Source organism: Dermochelys coriacea, chromosome 4, assembly GCF_009764565.3.
Source record: "Dermochelys coriacea isolate rDerCor1 chromosome 4, rDerCor1.pri.v4, whole genome shotgun sequence".
NCBI classification, from domain to species: domain Eukaryota; kingdom Metazoa; phylum Chordata; order Testudines; family Dermochelyidae; genus Dermochelys; species Dermochelys coriacea.
The window spans coordinates 96,890,605-96,911,028 of record NC_050071.1 but is presented as its reverse complement, the minus strand read 5'-3'; the positions used below and the strand labels follow the sequence as shown (position 1 = coordinate 96,911,028).

Here is a 20,424-nt window from a genome sequence, read left to right as displayed (position 1 = left end):
TGTATACCATAAATAACCAATCTCCTGTTTCACACAATTTCAAGATTTTTGTTTGCTGCACTTAGACTAGCATCTATTTTTGTATGAACATTTTGTTTGAATGTTTGAAACAGATGAATTTACATTTGACTTTCAATGAAAAATAGTGTACAGTTCGTGCTCACATTTAATATGTATTAAACATATTTTGTACATTTTTCTTAATAGACCCAGTGTTAACATTAGTGACCCATTGAAAGCCTTGGTGTTTGACTCCACCTTCGACCACTACAGGGGTGTCATAGCTAACATTGCGCTCTTTGGTGGAGAGGTTCAGAAAGGACATAAGATTGTGTCTGCTCACACAAGGAAGACCTATGAAGTTAATGAAGTAGGAATTCTGACCCCAAATGAACAGCCAACTCATAAATTGTAAGTAAGAAGTTCTTTGGGGGGGAAAATAGCATCATAAAGGAGTATTGGAATAATCAGATATAATGTCTTGAATCTCTAGATCATCTGTTCGGTTTTAGCTTTGGATAACCGTTGAGGCGGGATTGGGGAGGATTTTTGAAAGCACTCAGCATTGTTTCTCACTGTTCCATTTAAAATTAGGCCAATGCTGAGCATTTTGAAAATCCCACTCTGAAATTCTCTGTCTAAAAGCTTCATGGCTTGAGTTGCTATTCTCAGTCCAGTTCTAGTAAGCAAGTGTTCACAACACATAAATGCAAACCACCAGCTTCACTGTTGGGACCCTTCTTTGCAGTGTGAACAGAGAAATCAAGGACTGAATGGGTTTGGTGACAGAACTACCCTTTCATCTGTAGAGCAGGTCTCCCTACCAGTATGACTTAGGCACAAGTTTAGATTAGGAGCTTACTGCATAGCTGTTGCTCATTGTATACCAGTTCTTCAACTAAAAGATGATGATTTAAAAATGCCTAAGTGACTTAGGAGTGAAATATTGTCTTTCAATGGGAATTATAAGTCACTTAGGCACTCTTGGAAAAACACCTTCAGCCTCCTGAGTTATCCATCCAGCACCTTTAATGATCAATCAGTTCACACGTTTTTAGTGTGTAATAGATGATAAAAGCTTTACTTTCAAGGACACACAATCCCTCCCATTTGACTACACAATGGATTGCCATCAAACCAACACGTTTGGCAGTGTGATATCACATTAATATAATAAAACTGGTAGAACAAAATGAAATGAGCCACACTCTACAAATTCTGAAGTCTGATTTGTATTTTAAAATCATCAATATAGCTTTAAAAGGTTTTCAGACTGCTTAACCACTCCTATGTATGGTGAATCACAACCCCTTGAGATAAAATAATGAGAAGAGAATAATGGCCAGTTGGTCTGAGAGCCTCCTGCCTGCTTCTGTAACAATCATTGGCATTTTCTTGGAGTTGGAGACTATCTACTAGGGGAAGAGAGGGGAAGGGGAATGGGCATTTTAGGTGTAAAAATAGGTAGAGGTTTTATTTATGTAAGGTAGGGAAACATGATTTCTTTTTAAAGGGTGTCTAGAGCTAAATGGGCAGCCTAACTGCTGATGGTATTTTAATTTTATTGTGAAAGCACTCATAACTCTGGTGCTCACACTTGTTATGGAGCAAAAGTAAATTGTGCACTGGATTTTTCAGGTTTTCTTTTTTTTTTTATTTTATTTTCTAGTCCTTTTCCACCTAAATTTCCTGGGGGCACTGATCTGATATCTGGGGCACAGAAGCCATCAGAGAAGTGCTTGAATAGCATGCTGAACATGTAGTCTGAGCCTCCAGTTCACCCACAGAAGCTGTCTTGGATAGGAGTGGAAGGTGGGGGCATCATCTTATAATTGCTGCAGGGACACCCATTGAAGTTCTGTTCATAAGTTCAATGCAGAAGAGCATGGAGAGGGGTGTGTGATTGATGGTCAAAGCAAGTCAGGCAGGAAGTTGTTCATCTACCCAAACAAGGAAGGCCTTTAGTTTGTCTCCAGATGCAACTGCTGTTGGAAACTAGTTCATCTCCCCTGCAGCGTGAGGGAAAGCACGTTGCCATAGTCAAAGAGTGGAGGTAACTTCTGACACCATTTGCAGATGAATGCTGATTAAAGGCCCTTCTCAGAGGTTTCAGTGACGCTGGGGAAGGCTGAATGACCTGCTTTGCTAACTGCACAACTCTACATTTAACCATCTCCCTTGGATTCCCATACCATCAGCAGCATACGATGGTGATCCACCTACTTCCACATCCCAGGTAGTTACTGGGGTTTGAGGGCAAACAGAGGGGTGACATTGCTCCTTGCCCAAGCAGTCCTTTCCTAGTATCTGAAACTGGCTTTGTAGTGTGTGGGTACTGCTTACTTCTGTGTCCTACATGTCAGAAAAGTCCCTCCCAGCCCCTGCCTTCAAACAGGAAACAGGGTAGGGCTGGAAATTCAAAATCTCAGCCTCACAAAGACATTTAACCTCTAATAGTAACTAGGTCCTAGATCCATTTGTAAAGAGTGTCTCTAGGGATATGTAAACAAGGGAGGAACAATTTGGGTTGAGTATGTGCACTTTGGGGGAGAACATGTGCTCATATACCTGAGGGGGTAACTGCAGAGGGAAAAACTTGAAATATTGTTAAATACAATAAATATTTCCACATAATGCCAATTTTATTTAGATATGCTGGACAGGTGGGCTATCTGATTGCTGGGATGAAAGAGGTTACGGAAGCCCAAATAGGAGACACGCTGTATTTACATAAGCAGCCAGTGGAGCCTTTGCCAGGCTTTAAATCAGCGAAACCAATGGTCTTTGCAGGTGAGGAGTATACCAATTCAGAAACTGGAAGCAGTTTTATGTTTCCTACAGGAGTAGGAGAGCTACTCAGGCAACGGAAATTTACGAACATGCTTCCACATTAAGGGGATGTGAAGACAGCACACTAGCAGAGTGTTACTCTAGAGCAGGGGTGGCCAACCTGAGCCTGAGAAGGAGCCAGGATTTACCAATGTACATTGCCAAAGAGCCACAGCAATACGTCAGCAGCTTCCTCCCCCCCCCCCCAACTCCTAGCACCTTCCACCCACCAATCAGTGCCGTACCTCCCGCTCAGCTGTTTCGTGGCATGCAGGAGGCTCTGGGGGCGGAAGAGGAGAGGAGCGAGGGCACTGCAGGCTCAGGGGAGGGGGAAGGGGTGGAGTGAGGGCAGGGCCTCTGGCAGAGCCAGGGGTTGAGCAGTGAGCACCCCCTGGCACATTGGAAAGTTGGCACCTGTAGCTCCAGTCCTGGAGTCGGTGCCTGTACAAGGAGCCGCATATTAACTTCTGAAGAGCCGCATGTGGCTCTGGAGCCACAGGTTGGCCACCCCTGTTCTAGACTGGTGTATGATGCTTATATAACCTTGTAAAATTTTTCTGTCTCTTACTTGGATAGACAAGACTAAGAAAGCTTGCCAATGGCTTTTAAATAAGATACTAACACTTATTTTCACTACGGGAGGATCATCTTAGCTCACATAGGCCTTTCGTGGCTGAAAATAAACTTGTACATCTTCACGAATCGTGTCACTAATTTGGATTTGTTCCTTCTGATAAGCAATTTCTACTGTCTATTGTGAAGCATTTTCCATGGGAAAAGCCTTATTTTATTATTAGCAGCCCTTGTGTCACACCTTTTTTTTTTTTTTTTAAAAAGAAGGTGATGTGTGACCAAAACTGGTTGTCAAAATGATCCTGCAAAACATTTAAGTATTTGCTTAACTTTAAGCATGTGAGTAGTGACATTGACTTTCTGTCACTGCCTGTTCTAGTAGGTTTACAGGAGGCAATTTTTCTGTCTACAGAAGATGAGGAAACAATTGTAAGGAAAAGCAGCAGAAGAAAAGAGCCACATTAATTACCTTCTGAACCTGTGTTGAGAGAATGGAAAAAGTACATTTACTTCCTCAGATGCATGATCATATTGGAGGCTATAAAGGAAGATCATTATCTTGGGATAGGTTTCAGAGTAGCAGCCGTGTTAGTCTGTATTCGCAAAAAGAAAAGGAGTACCCCTGGCACCTTAGAGACTAACAAATTTATTGGAGCATAAGCTTTCGTGAGCTACAGCTCACTTCATCGGATGCATTCTTTGCAATGCAATTCTGCAGTAGTTTTCTCGTATGCCAAAATATGAAGCTAAAATGCATCTTTATGAAACAACTGTGAATCTAATGTAAAAGTAAAAAACCAAAAACAAACAAAAAAAACACTCAGAATTTCAGAGATAGGGAGTTCACATACAAGTCTCTTTTCTTTAAAATCTTCTGCTCAATCTTACCTTTGTGACAGTTGCTTTCCTTTGAAGTTGGAAAAAATCTGAGTGTCTTCTATTCTCGTCACAGGCCCTTAGGCTTTTGCTAGGCTGCTGCTTGACCATTTGCATCTTTAACTATGTTTGAGGGGAAGGAGTGGTTTACCCATCTGAAACAAAAAGGAATGGAGCAGGAACAGTTAATTCTGGCAGGTCTTAAACTTTTGAGGGTTTAACTTTGAAATCTTAATAATGTCCTTCTAACATTTTTTAATGGAATAATATGTAGAGTCAGAGTTTAATGCCAAAAGGGATCACAAGATCATCTAGTACAGCAGTTCTCAGACTTCATTGCACCGTGACCCCCTTCTGATAACAAAAATTACTTCACGACCCCAGGAGTGGGGACCGAAGCCTGAGTCTGCCCGAGCCCCACTGCCCCGGGTGGGGAGCCAAAGCCCGAGCCTCACCACTCTAGGCCGGGGAGCCAAAGCTGAAGCTCAAGGGCTTCAACCCCAGGCAGGGGACCTGCAACCTGAGCCACGCCACATAGGGCTGAAGCTCTCTGGCTTTGGTTTCGGCCCTGGGCAGTGGGGCTCGGGCTTCAGCTCTGGAACCCAGCAAGTCTGAGCCAGCACTGGCGACCCCATTTGGGGTCCCGACCCACAGTTTGAGAATTGCTGATCTAGTCTGATCATCTGCATATGATAGGCCTCCACCACCACCATTATCCACAACCCACACACTAAATCCAACAACGGAAATGAGACCAAAATAAATGAGACCCACAGGAAACTAGACTATTAGGTGCCAGAGGCAAGAGACTAGGAGGGACCGAGATGCACCAATGCGTGAGGCCCTAGCAGTTGCCAGGAAACGATTAAATGAGATATACCCAAATAATCCTGGTAAGTGACCTGCACCCACATGCTTCTGAGGAAGTCAAAAAAAACCCAAGGTCGCTGCCAATCTGACATGGGGAGGGGGATTCCTTCCTGACCCCACTTATGGTGATCAGTTAGAGCAAGAACCAGCCAACCAAGCACCTGAGAGAGCGAATGCTTGGTGACACCTCAGAGCTCTGGCCCACCCTGCCAAGTATCCTGTCTCCAGCTGTGGCCATCCCTGATGCTTCAGAGGAATAAGATAAAAAAAGGCCTCCCAGAATATATGGGCACATGAGAGGCGGGGAGATAGCTTCCTGACCCCTGCAAGTGGCCAGCTGAATTCTGAAGCATGAGCTTTCAGAACATAAACTAGAAGTGAGCCCCAGGGCTGCTGTTCTCTGTCCCCCACCATCACAGGCAAACCTGTCATGCAGTTGCACTCATAAATGCATAAATAAATCCCGCTCTCTCAAAATTAAAGTGTTTGCCCCCACAGCTACTACTATGAGGCTGTTCCAGAATCTCACCCTTCTGATGGTTAGAAACCTTCTAATTTCCATCCTGAATTTGTTTGTGGCCATTTTATATAATTTGTTCTTGTGCCAACATTGCCCTTTAGCTTAAATAGTTCTTCTTTGTTCTCTATAAATACATCAAGGGGGTAAGTACCATGGACAATCATATACACTCTCACCCTTCTTTTTGCGAGACTGAGCAAGCCAAGCTCTTTTAATGTCATCTCATAAAACAGGCCTTCCATTTCTCTAGTCATCCAATTAGCTCTTGTCTACACCTGTTCCAGTTTGAATTAATCTTTCTTGAGCATGGGTGACCAGAATTGTACACAGTATTCCAGATGAGGTCTGACCAGTGCCCTGTACAATGTCATTAATACTCCTCTATTTCCACTGGAAATGTCTCCCCTAACATGTTTTAGGATTGCATTTACCTTTTTCACAGATGCATCACATTGGTTGCTCATCCTCTGATAGACTTACGCATCCAGGAGTCTCTCCTTTTCTTTCGTTTCCAACTGATGAGCCACCAGCTTGTAGCAGAAATTCTGATTATTAGACCCCAAGTGCATGACCTTGCACTTTGTACTATTTAATTTCATCCCATTTCTGTCACTCCAGTCTTCGTCATTCAGATAATCTTATGTACTAATCAGATCCTCCTCTGTATGATGACGCCTCCAAACTTTGTATCAACAGCAAATTTCAAGAGTGCACACCTACTTTTTGTGCCAGGATTATTAATAAAAATATTGAATAAGATTGGTCCCTAGACTGATCCTTGAGGGACTGCACTAGTGTCCTCTCTCCAGTCCAATAATTCACCTATTCAATCTTTTAGATAAGCAAAGTGCAGTAAAAGTTGTTTTCTCAAAAGATGAAATTAGGTTAGTTCAGCATGATCTATCATCGGTAATCCCTTTACCATTTACCTGTATGAATTTAATTATTCTTTCCTTCATGATTTGTTCTAAAACCTTGCATACTACTGAGGTCAGTCTAGCAGGTTTCTAATTGCCTGAATCACTCATTTCCCCCCTTTCTTAAAAATAAGTACAACGTTAGCTATTCTCCAGTCATATGGTTCTACCCCTTAGTGAATAGATTTATTTCCTTAAATCCTTGCTACTGGACTCGCAATCTCATGTACCAGTTCTTTCAATATTCTGGGATGGAAGTTATCTGGTCCCCCACCCTTCTTCCTCCCAACTTGAATACATCAAGCTCTTTAAGTTTTTCTTCCACCTCAGTTGTGGTAATTTCCATTTCTTAGACATTCATTTCTATCAGCCATTGTGCCTTCGTGCACATGTTCCGTATTATCCTAATCATTGAAAACTGAGGCAAAGTATTCATTTAGTTTTTGGGCCATACCTAGATTATCTTTAGTCTCCTTCCTATCCACACTGCATAGCTGCAAACATCATTCTTTCTTTTTCGCTTTTTTATTTACATAACTAAAAAACCTCTTTTAATTTCTTTGGCAAGAGCTAATTCAGCTTGACTTTTAGAAATTCTAACTTTATTCCTGCATTTTCTAACCACCATGATGTAACTTTCTTTGCTGGTAATCCCTTTCCCCATTCCTTATAGGACTCCGCTTACTCTTAATAACCTTTTTGAGGTGGTTATTCATCTAGCTGCACCTGGAGCCTTTCCGTTCAAGTTTTTTTTCCCCTTCTTTGGGATGCAGATTTCTCAGATAGTTTTTGTATAGTTCATTTGAAGAAATTCCAAGACTCCTCCACATTTAAGTCATTGAGCTGTTCAGTCCAGTTGACTTCTTTGGGAAATTAAGGTAATTAGAAATCAAAATCCGTAGTTGACAACCTGGTTTTGATGATCCTTCTGTTTAATGTATCTATTTGTGATCACTTGATCCAAAGCTAGTTCCTATAACCAGCTCTTCTACTTACTAAAACTAAGTCTAAAATTGCATCACCTCTTGTTGGTCCAGTGACAGTTTGATGAAGAAAATTGTAATCTGTCACATTCAGGAATAACTGGGCCCTAAGAGCATTAGTAGCATTTATTCTCCAAATTTAATCGGGGACGTTAGTCTCCCATTATGATACAATTTCCAAAAGTATTTATTGCTGATATTAAAGAGATTGCTATCCATATCCAAGTTTCCTTGGGGGAGAAAAGACTGTAATAGACCCATACCATTATCCCAACAACACCTTTTTTTACAATCCTTCCTCAGTGATTGTGACCCAAATTGTTTTTTTTTCCATACTATCACTTGATTTCTTTAAAGCAGAGGTTCTCAAACTGTGATGTGTGGACCAGCAGTGGTCTGCGAGCTCCATTCCAGTGGTCCGCGGATAGTTCCTTCTAAGGTGTGTGCCTGGGCGCCCACACATAAGAGAATGAAGGGCCACCCACCTAATTATTGGAGCCGTGCAGGCGTGGCTCCACTAATTAGGTGCCTGGACCCTGGAGAAGATGTACATGTAAGGTGAGGTGGTGGCCTTGTGGGCAATAGGGAGTAGGTGGGAGGGGGAAGTGTAGTGAGAAGATGGGGTGGTGGGAATTTGGGATGTGCAGGGCTGCAGCGGCCAGAGAACGAGGCAACTTTCCCTAGCTCTAGGGCTGCGGCTGCCGGGGAAGGATGGCCCTCCTTGCCAGCCTTAGCTTGCAGGCTGCCACAGTGGGGGAGAGAGGGAGAGACCCCCACTTCTTCCCAGCTTGGGGGCTGCCGTGGCAGGGGAGAGTGGGCACATCCATTGCATTAGAAAGGTAAAACCACTGATATTAAAATATGAATTGTGTGCTTCTATTTGTAGAATAAAAAAAGTTAAATACTTTTTTTTATTATTATTATTATTACTCAAAGCGCTTTACAATAGTTGGCTAACAGTACAAACAACATTTGGAAAGATCATTAAGTGGTCCGCCGAGACCCTCAGCAATTTTCAAGTGGTCCGCAAAAAAGAGAGTTTGAGAACGACTGCTTTACAGTTTACTGCTTCACTGATGAACAGTTCCAACCATGGTTACCTTTTATTTCTCTCTTCTTAACAGCACATACTCTTCAATGCCTATATTCCAGTCATGAGTGCTATTCCACCATGTGTCTGTAATCCCTATAATTTCTGGTTTGACCTCCTACAACAGTAGTTCCACTTACTCCATTTTATTGCCCAAACTCCTTGCATTCTTGAATAAGCATTTCAGTTGTTTCCCTGGGACCTCACCTAGTTTTCTAGCTTGTGGTGTTCCATTATCCCTTACTGTCTCTTCATTTAGCTGATTTTCCTGCTTCTATGTATTGATGCCAGGCATAGAGATTTTACAAATCTCTCCCAACCTTCTTCCCACATTTTATTTAAAGCCATTCTTATCTGTCATGCCTGCCTTAATCCCAGAAGATTAATACCCGAGGTACTCAAGTGGAGTCCATTAGTTGAGAAGAGTCTTGTTTCCCGAAATGCCTCCCAATAGTTGATCATTCCAAATCCTTGTTGCACCAATCCTTGAGCTATTTGTTGATCTTAATTGTCTTGTCATGCATTCTCCCTCCTTCTCTAGGGACCAGAAGTATTCCACTGAAAATCACCCGAGCTTCCTCTTCTTTTAGCATCTTAGCTGAGCATAGTCATCCTTGATCTATTTCAATGGGAATCTAGCAGTGTCCTTCATCTTGACATGCAGTATAACTAGTGGATTTTTGCCCACTCCTCTCAGGATCCTCTTCAGCCCCACATCCACATCTTGGCAGCTGGGACATAGCACGCTCTTCTGTTCTCTGGATCTGTTCTGGTTATAGGCCTGTCAATTCTTCTGAGTATAGGTCACATAGACCTGATCACATAGACCTGTCTGTTCCTTGTATTAGTGTGAATACTTGCATGTTATCCTCCATTTTCCTTAGGCTCGGATCCATCATCTCTTCCTCTTTTCTGCAGGAGCTGGTTTCCCTTCTTTTCTCTCTTGCCACCCCATCTTCTGCCTGTTTTTTCTTCTCATTCTGCAGTGCAGCAAAACTGTTACTCAACTCAGTTTCACACTAGGTGGTCTCCTCTGCTTTGTCCTTATGGTTACATTTTCCCATGGATCTGGCAGTCCTCCCTTTAGCTCCTTTTATTTGGCAGGTGTCCACAGATCTTTAGTTGCTGTACCACCTTCTCCATCCTCTTCTGCATTATACCTTCAAATCCCCTTCTAAATTCCATCATCTCCAGCTTCATCTCTAATCCTTGGATCTTCTCTGCCATGAGCTCTGTCAAGTGATGTTTCATGCATAAGTAGCTTCCACCAGATACTCCCTCAAGGATGATGTACGTCCCCCAGTTTCTGCATCTAACCATCTTCTTTCCTATCCTCCGTAGGAGCCTCAGTAGCCATCATTGTTTTCTCCTCTTATGCACTATTCCTGGCGGTGGGAGGGGGAAGAAAGGGAAGTATGTGTGGGGGTATCTCATTCCCCAAACTCTGCTGTTAGCTGTTCACTGCTCCAATGTTTGTTGGAGTAACTATCTTTTAAATCTGACTTTTATTGGAAACCACAGTGAACACTTATGGCCCAGATTGTGCCTAGGCCTTACAGGGGCATTTGCAGGTAAATGGAGAAGTAGTAGAGTGGTACTTCCACCATGTTCGGCCTGGCAGTGTGTACCAGAGAGGGTGGGCCATGTTTTCACTCCTCTGCACTGTCTCTCAGACCTGTACCAGCACCACTAATACCATTGAGGAAGACAGCAGTCCTAAGATGCCCCCTACACTGAACTCCTGGAGGTAATCTGGGTCCAGGAGGGGATCTTCTTGGAGCTGAGCAATCTACGCTGTTCGCAAAACATGGCTGTGCCATAGAAGCACAACAGCCTGTAACTAGCACTAATTATGTGAACCGTTTGTCACCCAGACAGTTTCACTATTTAAATGTTTTCACTTCTGATGATTTGATGCGGCACATTACTTTCTTGCTTTTTGTGCTGCATGTGTATTTGGAAGGAGCATCTCATGGAAGGCATTAATTCTGGTTGTGGGGTGTAAATTTTATGTGCAGGGCAGGTTACAGCAGGAGTTATATAAAACTACGGATGTTGTTTTATTGCTTGGGAGGCATTTGAATATTAATCCCTTACGAGAGGCCAAAAATGTGTGGGTGTATCTTTCAGAGCCATTCAGTTTCCCATAGAGCAATCTTACTTGTCGGGTTTGAATTGTAACTATTTTTCATGATCTTTCTATCTCAGGGGTTCTCAAACTGCAGGTTGGGACCCCTTAGGGAGTTGCAAGCTGTCAGCCTCCACACCAAACCCCGCTTTGCCTCCAGCATTTATAATGGTGTTAAATATATTAAAATATGTTTTTTAATTTATAAGGGGGGGGCGCACTCAGAGGCTTGCTATGTCAAAGGGGTCACCCGTACAAAAGTTTGAGAACCACTGTTCTATCTGAAGTAATCCTAAAACTTTAAAGTTGTAATTGAAATGTATTCCCTTGTCCTGGTGAATTTCTAAGAATGTGACCATTTCTGGACATTCAGTTCTTTTGAACTCTTTCATATGAGATACATATTTCTATAGGACAAGTGAATTGGAATGGAAGAAAGATATTTCTAATTCACATTTCCCTATTCATTACATTACTTATACTTAGGGGTGTAAATTAAAGATAAACTCTGTCTGTCAAGATGTAGCTAAATGGCTCGAAAGGATAAATTGGTTCAGCGAGATCAGGTTCTTTATCATGTCAAGTTTGATTGAATGGTGTACAGTGTAATGTGTTTCTACAGGAATGTACCCGGTAGACCAGTCAGACTATAACAACCTGAAAAGTGCTATAGAAAAACTGACACTAAATGATTCCAGTGTAACTATTCATCGGGATAGCAGCCTTGCCTTAGGAGCTGGATGGAGGTGAGACTTACTATAGTTACTACACTTCAATTTTAGGAAGTGTCTTATAATATATGGGGGGCTTGTTGATGGTATAGGTCTTTTACTTCTGGGGATTTTAATTCTAATTTATATTGGGCCTAAAGTGAGTGCTTGATCTTGTTTCTAGTCCATATTCGTGTACTGCACACAATTTATATTGATTGGCAGTCTTTGTTCAAGAGAAGCCCTGGAGTAGAGCTGGGAGAAATTTCTCAGATTAATAGTTAATTTGCCAAAAAGTTCAGTTTTTGGGGTGGGTGTGTTTGTGTCTGTGTATGTCTGTCTCACTAACCACTGGGCTAAGGGTTATAACACAACTTGGCTGAGAGGAGATTTGAATCCACATCTCTGACCTATCTTACCTACCACCTAGGTGAGGTGCCCCCATTTCTGGCCAAACCAAAAAAACCCCACAATTATTTGCTCAGCTCTATCCTGGAATCAAAGGGCACAGATGTCATTGGTCAGGATTAAGGATTGCCTTTACTGTGCTTGACATTGCCATATCATTTATTTTCCTAGCACTGTATTAATAATGTAAAATAATACCATAGGAATACAGTGCACATTTTGAATAACAAGGCATTTTTTTTTTTAGGTTGGGGTTTCTTGGTCTTCTACATTTGGAAGTTTTTAATCAGCGCTTGGAGCAAGAATACAATGCATCTGTCATTTTGACTGCACCCACTGTTCCATATAAAGCTGTTCTTTCCTCAGCAAAACTGATAAAGGTATTTTAATTTATTTACAGGAGCTTGTAATGAACAGCAGCCTAAAACCTTTTCTAAGCTAATAAAATAAATTGTAGATCAGTATCTTATTACAGGTGAAGCAGCAGCTTCCTCTCCCTTGTTTAGGTTCCTTTGCACTATATGTTAGAAAAATTCCTCAGGCTGTGGGGGTCGTCTCCCTCCCTCCCGGGAACTGGGAAAAAGGAGTCTCTTTTTGCTGGCTCCTTATGCACATGTAAAGAATTGGCTGAGTTACAAGCTCTTGAAACTTGCCATTTATGCCCTGCGTTTGTCTTGATGTGAAAAACCCTGCACGTTCTATATGTGCCTGGTAGGGCTGTAAAGCGATTAAAAAAATTAATAGCAATTAGTTGTGCTGTTAATAATAGAATACCATTTATTTAAATATTTTGGATGTTTTCTACATTTTCAACTATATTGATTTCAGTTACAACACAAAATACAAAGTGTATAGTGCTTACTTTATATTTTCATTACAAATATTTGCACTGTAAAAAACAAAAGAAATAGTATTTTTCAATTCATCTAATACAAGTACTGTAGTCCAATCTCTTTATCATGAAAGTTGAATTTACGTGTAAAATTTTAGCGCCTAGAAGTCCACTCAATCCTACTTCACATTCAGCCAATTGTTAAGACAAACAAGTTTGTTTACATTTGCAGGAGATAATGGTGCCCGCTTCTTGTTTACCATGTTACCTGTTTTGGATAGTTATCGAGCAGAACCTGTCATCAGCATGGACGCAGGTCCTTTGGAATGGTGGTTGAAGCATGAAGGGACATACAAATCTTTAGTACATCTGGCACGTAAATACCGTGCAATGCTGCCTACAAATGTGCCATGTGAACGCATTTCTTGCTTTCAGGTGACATTGTAAATAAGAAGCAGCATTATCTCCTGTAAATGTAAACAAACTTGTTTGTCTTAGCAATTGGCTGAACATGAAGGAGGACTAAGTGAACTTGTAGACTCTAAAGTTTTACACTGTTTTGTTTTTGAATGCAGTTATGTAACAAAAAAAAATCTACATTTGTAAGTTACAGTTTCACGACAGAGATTGCACTACAGTACTTGTATAAGGTGAATTGAAAAATACAATTTCTTTTGTTTATCATTCTTATAGTACAAATATTTGTAATAATAAATAATATAAAGTGAGCACTACACTTTGTATTCTGTGTTGTAATGGAGATGAACGTATTTGAAAATGTAGAAAAACATCCAACAATATTTAATAAATTTTCAATTGGTATTCTATTGTTTAACAGTGCGATTAATTGCAATTAATTTTTTGAGTTTACTGTGTGAGTTAACTCCGATTAATCGACAACCTTAGTGCCGCGTCATAACTCCATAATTATGTCTGTGGGGCATGCAAACCTGATGGATGAGGAAAAACCTTCTCCACATGGAGACATGCTCTTCTGTTAGATTTTGTATTGCAACGGAGAAGCATTCATGTGGAGCTGCTGACATATAAAAGATTCTCACCCCTTCACTTTTGCCCCCCCACCCCCCCGTCATGTCTGTCCCCTCATCCAGTGTCAACTTCCAACTGAACTTAACGAAACAAGGCAGGTAATACTCAGAGTTTCTTTGGAAGCAGTTAGGGTTGCTACACATCTCACATGCAAGGTGTACAAACCCATAGAAGCAAGGAAAAAAAAGTTAAGCCACCTAACAGTACATACGATCTAACCTTGCACCCACAGGTACATTATCACAATTACAATTACAGACCACACATCAGAACCGTAACTGTTCATCTACAGATGCCAACCTTCCATGACACCTTTTATCTACCCTTCAGCATACATCGCTCCTTGCTAAACTACCTTCTAGCATACCAAACATCCACAATTGCCAGTGTTGGAAAAAACATCTGGAAAAAGGATGTGTGCAGAAGGGTGCAAACAGGGCAAAATTAAGGCTGCAATCTGTGGCATGTGATATTACTCTGTTTGTGGTAATGATAAATTGTGTGCCTGTGGGTGGAAAGGTAAGCTAGTCATATTATAGTAAGTAAGTCCTCACTTAAAGTTGTCCCGGTTAACATTGTTTTGTTGCTGATCAACATGCTCGTTTAAAGTTGCACAATGCTCCCTTATAACGTGCTTTGTCCACTGCTTGCAGGAAGAGCAACCTGTTGGAGCTAGCTGGTGGGGGCTTGGAACCAGCCCTACTACCGGCAGCCCTACTATCAGCTCCCTGTTCCCCTAAGTTCCCTGTGCAGCAGCTGCCCAGCAGACTATCAATTGCCAGCAGTTCAGCTGTCCCTCCCCCCACTGCCATGTGCCACACATAGAACACTAGAGGGGACGCTGATAAAATAGATTCTGCACCTATTGCTGGTGGGAACCAAAGATATATGAGCTCACGTCTTGCTTGGTCTACTGACGTGTGCCCTTCAAAACCCTTATTATTGAACAAGGCTTCCTATCCATTGAGAGTTTACACAAATGGGTTAAAAGAAAAGGAGTACTTGTGGCACCTTAGAGACTAACAAATTTATTAGAGCATAAGCTTTCGTGAGCTACAGCTCACTTCATCGGATGCATTTGGTGGAAAAAACAGAGGAGAGATTTACACACACACACACACACACACACACACACACACACACACACACACACACACACACACACACACACACACACACACACAAAGAGAGAGAGAGAGAACATGAAACAATGGGTTTATCATACACACTGTAAGGAGAGTGATCACTTAAGATAAGCCATCACCAGCAGCGGGGGGGGGAAAGGAGGAAAACCTTTCATGGTGACAAGCAAGGTAGGCTAATTCCAGCAGCTAACAAGAATATCAGAGGAACAGTGGGGGGGGGTGGGGGTGGGAGGGAGAAATACCATGGGGAAATAGTTTTACTTTGTGTAATGACTCATCCATTCCCAGTCTCTATTCAAGCCTAAGTTAATTGTATCCAGTTTGCAAATTAATTCCAATTCAGCAGTCTCTCGTTGGAGTCTGTTTTTGAAGCTTTTTTGTTGAAGTATAGCCACTCTTAGGTCTGTGATCGAGTGGCCAGAGAGATTGAAGTGTTCTCCAACTGATTTTTGAATGTTATAATTCTTGACGTCTGATTTGTGTCCATTCATTCTTTTACGTAGAGACTGTCCAGTTTGGCCAATGTACATGGCAGAGGGGCATTGCTGGCACATGATGGCATATATCACATTGGTAGATGCGCAGGTGAACGAGCCTCTGATAGTGTGGCTGATGTGATTAGGCCCTATGATGGTATCCCCTGAATAGATATGTGGACAGAGTTGGCAACGGGCTTTGTTGCAAGGATAGGTTCCTGGGTTAGTGGTTCTGTTGTGTGGTGTGTGGTTGCTGGTGAGTATTTGCTTCAGATTGGGGGGCTGTCTGTAAGCAAGGACTGGCCTGTCTCCCAAGATCTGTGAGAGTGATGGGTCGTCCTTCAGGATAGGTTGTAGATCCTTGATGATGCGTTGGAGAGGTTTTAGTTGGGGGCTGAAGGTGATGGCTAGTGGCGTTCTGTTGTTTTCTTTGTTGGGCCTGTCCTGTAGTAGGTGACTTCTGGGTACTCTTCTGGCTCTGTCAATCTGTTTCTTCACTTCAGCAGGTGGGTATTGTAGTTGTAGGAATGCATGATAGAGATCTTGTAGGTGTTTGTCTCTGTCTGAGGGGTTGGAGCAAATGCGGTTATATCGTAGCGCTTGGCTGTAGACAATGGATCGAGTGGTATGATCTGGATGAAAGCTAGAGGCATGTAGGTAGGAATAGCGGTCAGTAGGTTTCCGATATAGGGAGGTGTTTATGTGACCATCGCTTATTAGCACCGTAGTGTCCAGGAAGTGGATCTCTTGTGTGGACTGGTCCAGGCTGAGGTTGATGGTGGGATGGAAATTGTTGAAATCATGGTGGAATTCCTCAAGAGCTTCTTTTCCAGGGGTCCAGATGATGAAGATGTCATCAATGTAGCGCAAGTAGAGTAGGGGCATTAGGGGACAAGAGCTGAGGAAGCGTTGTTCTAAGTCAGCCATAAAAATGTTGGCATACTGTGGGGCCATGCGGGTACCCATCGCAGTGCCGCTGATTTGAAGGTATACATTGTCACCAAATGTGAAATAGTTATGGGTCAGGACAAAGTCACAAAGTTCTGCCACCAGGTTAGCCGTGACAGTATCGGGGATACTGTTCCTGACGGCTTGTAGTCCATCTTTGTGTGGAATGTTGGTGTAGAGGGCTTCTACATCCATAGTGGCTAGGATGGTGTTTTTAGGAAGATCACCAATGGACTGTAGTTTCCTCAGGAAGTCAGTGGTGTCTCGAAGATAGCTGGGAGTGCTGGTAACAAAGGGCCTGAGGAGGGAATCTACATAGCCAGACAATCCTGCTGTCAGGGTGCCAATGCCTGAGATGATGGGGCGTCCAGGATTTCCAGGTTTATGGATCTTGGGTAGCAGATGGAATACCCCAGGTCGGGGTTCTAGGGGTGTGTCTGTGCGGATTTGTTCTTGTGCTTTTTCAGGGAGTTTCTTGAGCAAATGCTGTAGTTTCTTTTGGTAACTCTCAGTGGGATCAGAGGGTAATGGCTTGTAGAAAGTGGTGTTGGAGAGCTGCCTAATAGCCTCTTGTTCATACTCCGACCTATTCATGATGACGACAGCACCTCCTTTGTCAGCCTTTTTGATTATGATGTCAGAGTTGTTTCTGAGGCTGTGGATGGCATTGTGTTCTGCATGGCTGAGGTTATGGGGTAAGCGATGCTGCTTTTCCACAATTTCAGCTCATGTACGTCGGCGGAAGCACTCTATGTAGAAATCCAGGCTGCTGACCTTCAGGAGGAGTCCACCCGGAATCCTTCTTTTTGTAGTGTTGGCAGGAAGGTCTCTGTGGGTTAATATGTTGGTGAGAGGTGTGTTGCAAATATTCCTTGAGTCTGAGACGTCGAAAATAGGATTCTAGGTCACCACAGAATTGTATCATGTTCGTGGGGGTGGAGGGGCAAAAGGAGAGGCCCCGAGATAGGACAGATTCTTCTGCTGGGCTAAGAGTATAGTTGGATAGATTAACAATATTGCTGGGTGGGTTACGGGAACCATTGTTGTGGCCCCTTGTGGCATATAGTAGTTTAGATAGCTTAGTGTCCTTTTTCTTTTGTAGAGAAGCAAAGTGTGTTTTGTAAATGGCTTGTCTAGTTTTTGTAAAGTCCAGCCACGAGGAAGTTTGTGTGGAAGGTTGGCTCTTTATGAGAGTATCCAGTTTTGAGAGCTCATTCTTAATCTTTCCCTGTTTGCTGTAGAGGATGTTGATCAGGTGGTTCCGCAGTTTCTTTACACAAAGTAAAACTATTTCCCCATTGTATTTCCCCCCCCCCACCCCCCACTGTTCCTCTGATATTCTTGTTAACTGCTGGAATTAGCCTACCTTGCTTGTCACCATGAAAGGTTTTCCTCCTTCCCCCCCCTACTGCTGGTGATGGCTTATCTTAAGTGATCACTCTCCTTACAGTGTGTATGATAAACCCATTGTTTCATGTTCTCTGTGTGTGTGTATATAAATCTCTCCTCTGTTTTTTCCACCAAATGCATCCGATGAAGTGAGCTGTAGCTCACGAAAGCTTATGCTCTAATAAATTTGTTAGTCTCTAAGGTGCCACAAGTACTCCTTTTCTTTTTGCGAATACAGACTAACACGGCTGCTACTCTGAAACAAATGGGTTAGAATCTATGTCTCTGATATGGCAGGACCCTAGTGTCAGGCTGGCCATTCAGTCACACTGTCTATAAAAATTTTCCAAATCTATCTACTCAGCTAAGCTGTCTGTAAAATGGGACTACTGCATATTTAACCCTCTGTTTGAAAAACATAATTTGTGGTCATGTAACTCATGACCCACATCATCATGCATCTGCACAAGGGGGCAGAATTAATTATGGCACTTCCTAACTTCAGGCTATGAAATCCAGCACTCAAAATAACGTTATTTTATTTTTATGTAATTAAGTCTACATTGTGCTGCCTGTCTCTAAGTAACTTCGGATCTTAGTGCTGAGAGAGTGATATTATACAGACAACAATTTCTCTCAGTGACAATATTTCCCACATTTTTCTCTCCCAAAAAGCTGTAACAAGATTTGAACTGAACTATGAAAAGACTCTTGTGATGCATCCGTATAATATTTGTTTTGGCAGGAGAGACAGAGCAGAATTATTTTAACTGGAATACTGTCAAGAATAAAATGGCAAACTTTTCAGTTGTTCATGAGTTTAGTGCTGTCTCATGTAAAGTGAAGGACTTCAGCAGCGTGCCACTCAAGAACTCATAAATTTCCCATTGATTTTAATTTAAAATTAGTGAGTACCTGTTCCATGGGAGCAATTTACTTTTCAGCACACCTCATCGTGGGTTCCACAAATAATGTTTCTAGCAATACAATTATGCAAAATATAGAAATTGCATTTTCTTCTGACCTGTAGCCTTTCAGTTACAGTTCAACACAAACATAGCATGCAATGGGATTCCATCTCTTCTCACTTTCCTGAAAGTGACTAAAATTGGCATTCACTGGAGTTCAAAGATGAAGAAGAAATACAGTCATGCTGTGAAGCCATTTCTTATAATGCAGGTGATTCTGTGCATCCTTTTAGATACACACAACCCCTTGATTAAAAGGTGACTGTGTCAGAAAAGTGATGGTCATAAGGATTAAAAGTTATGTTGGCCTGAAGTCCACAACTTGTAAGACCAATGATAACACTCCTGGAGCAATGGGAGTAGTGACTGATTTCAGGTCCATTGTCTTGCAAACCATTAGGGCTATAAAAATGAATGCTATATAGTGCTGGACAGCTTGAAAATGTACCAATAATTTCTTAGCTTACTAGGTCAAGATATCTGACTTTAAAATAACATGTTCTGAGCATCATCTTGCCTTTTTCTACCAACTTCAATTTTCAACTGATTTTGATGATTGCTGTCTCAAATTGTTTAAAACCAGAGCCAATTCTTTATATCGTCTAAAAGTCTGAAATCCCAGCGGTCAAATGGTGTAAAGCATTAATCTGTAACTCAGCGTTTGAGACTCCTGCCTCTTACTTGTTGCAGAATTTAGTCAATATGTAGTGAATAATGAAAGTGTCCTTTTCCAGTGTGGGGATTGGATGTTATGCAGTGAATAACGTAGATTGACCTTATATTGAACAATGAGAATAAAAAATAAATATTGAGCAAATGGTTTATTCACTGATCACCTTTCAGCCTTAATGATCTTTTAATGTAGTTTTTGTGTGAAATTCTTCTTTATTGGTATTCATAATAATCTTTCTGTTTGGACGGTGCATGAATTTTCGTAGTGAAAATACCTTTTGCAGAGGTACAGTGCTCTTACATTTCAGCTACTCCTTTAATATAATATTCATATTATGATAACCATTGACAGTAGACAAGACTGTATGGTATTTAGGAGATTTTAATTACATTGTGTTTTTATTCCTATCCTTCTGCATTGATGGTAAATCTGTTTTTCGGTTCAGTTTTTAAACATACTAATTTAGATGGCTGACATTTAAAAATATTCCATTCAAGTACTTTTATGTCTTTGACTGAAATGCGATGTCTGGTAGTACTTGAAAATCATATTTGCCATGAATTTGAGATAATCACATTTCTCACAAGTGTTTCCCCAAACAATTGCAATATACAACAAGGAGTCTGGTGGCACCTTAAAGACTAACAGATTTATTTGGGCATAAGCTTTCATGGGTAAGAAACCACTTCTTCAGATGTATGGAAGAAGTGATTTTTTTTTTTTACCCATGAAAGCTTATGCCCAAATAAATCTTGAGTCTTTAAGGTGCCACCAGACTCCTTGTTGTTTTTGTGGATACAAACTAGCACGGCTACCCCCTGATAATTGCAATATAATTTATATAATCTCACGGCATGAAATTTTGTGAAGCTTCCCCCCTTTCATGTATTTTAAATGGGAAAAGTCTTACAGAAATACTGCCATTGACAAAAAGGGTGGGAGCTAGTGATATTTGTAAGCGCAGTATAAAAAGTCATATGGAGGTCAGAGTAGATGATCATGATAGTCCCTTCTGACCTTAAAGTCTTTGAGGCTATAT

General features: G+C 41.6%; 1 protein-coding gene across 6 annotated transcripts in view; it reads left to right on the top strand.

Annotated features, from left to right (window-relative positions):
- GUF1 (GTP binding elongation factor GUF1) overlaps positions 1-20,424 on the top strand; it is a 52,193-nt gene that overhangs the window by 15,328 nt on the left and 16,441 nt on the right. For 5 of the 6 annotated variants that reach the window (XM_038398170.2, XM_043513908.1, XM_043513910.1 and 2 more), the window contains 4 exons: positions 208-411; positions 2,651-2,790; positions 11,409-11,532; positions 12,152-12,284. In XM_038398170.2, the coding sequence (XP_038254098.1) occupies positions 208-411; positions 2,651-2,790; positions 11,409-11,532; positions 12,152-12,284 (601 nt within the window). Of the gene's footprint in view, positions 1-207; positions 412-2,089; positions 2,237-2,650; positions 2,791-11,408; positions 11,533-12,151; positions 12,285-20,424 lie in introns of those variants that run through there. The other variant, XM_043513912.1, reaches the window with a different exon arrangement.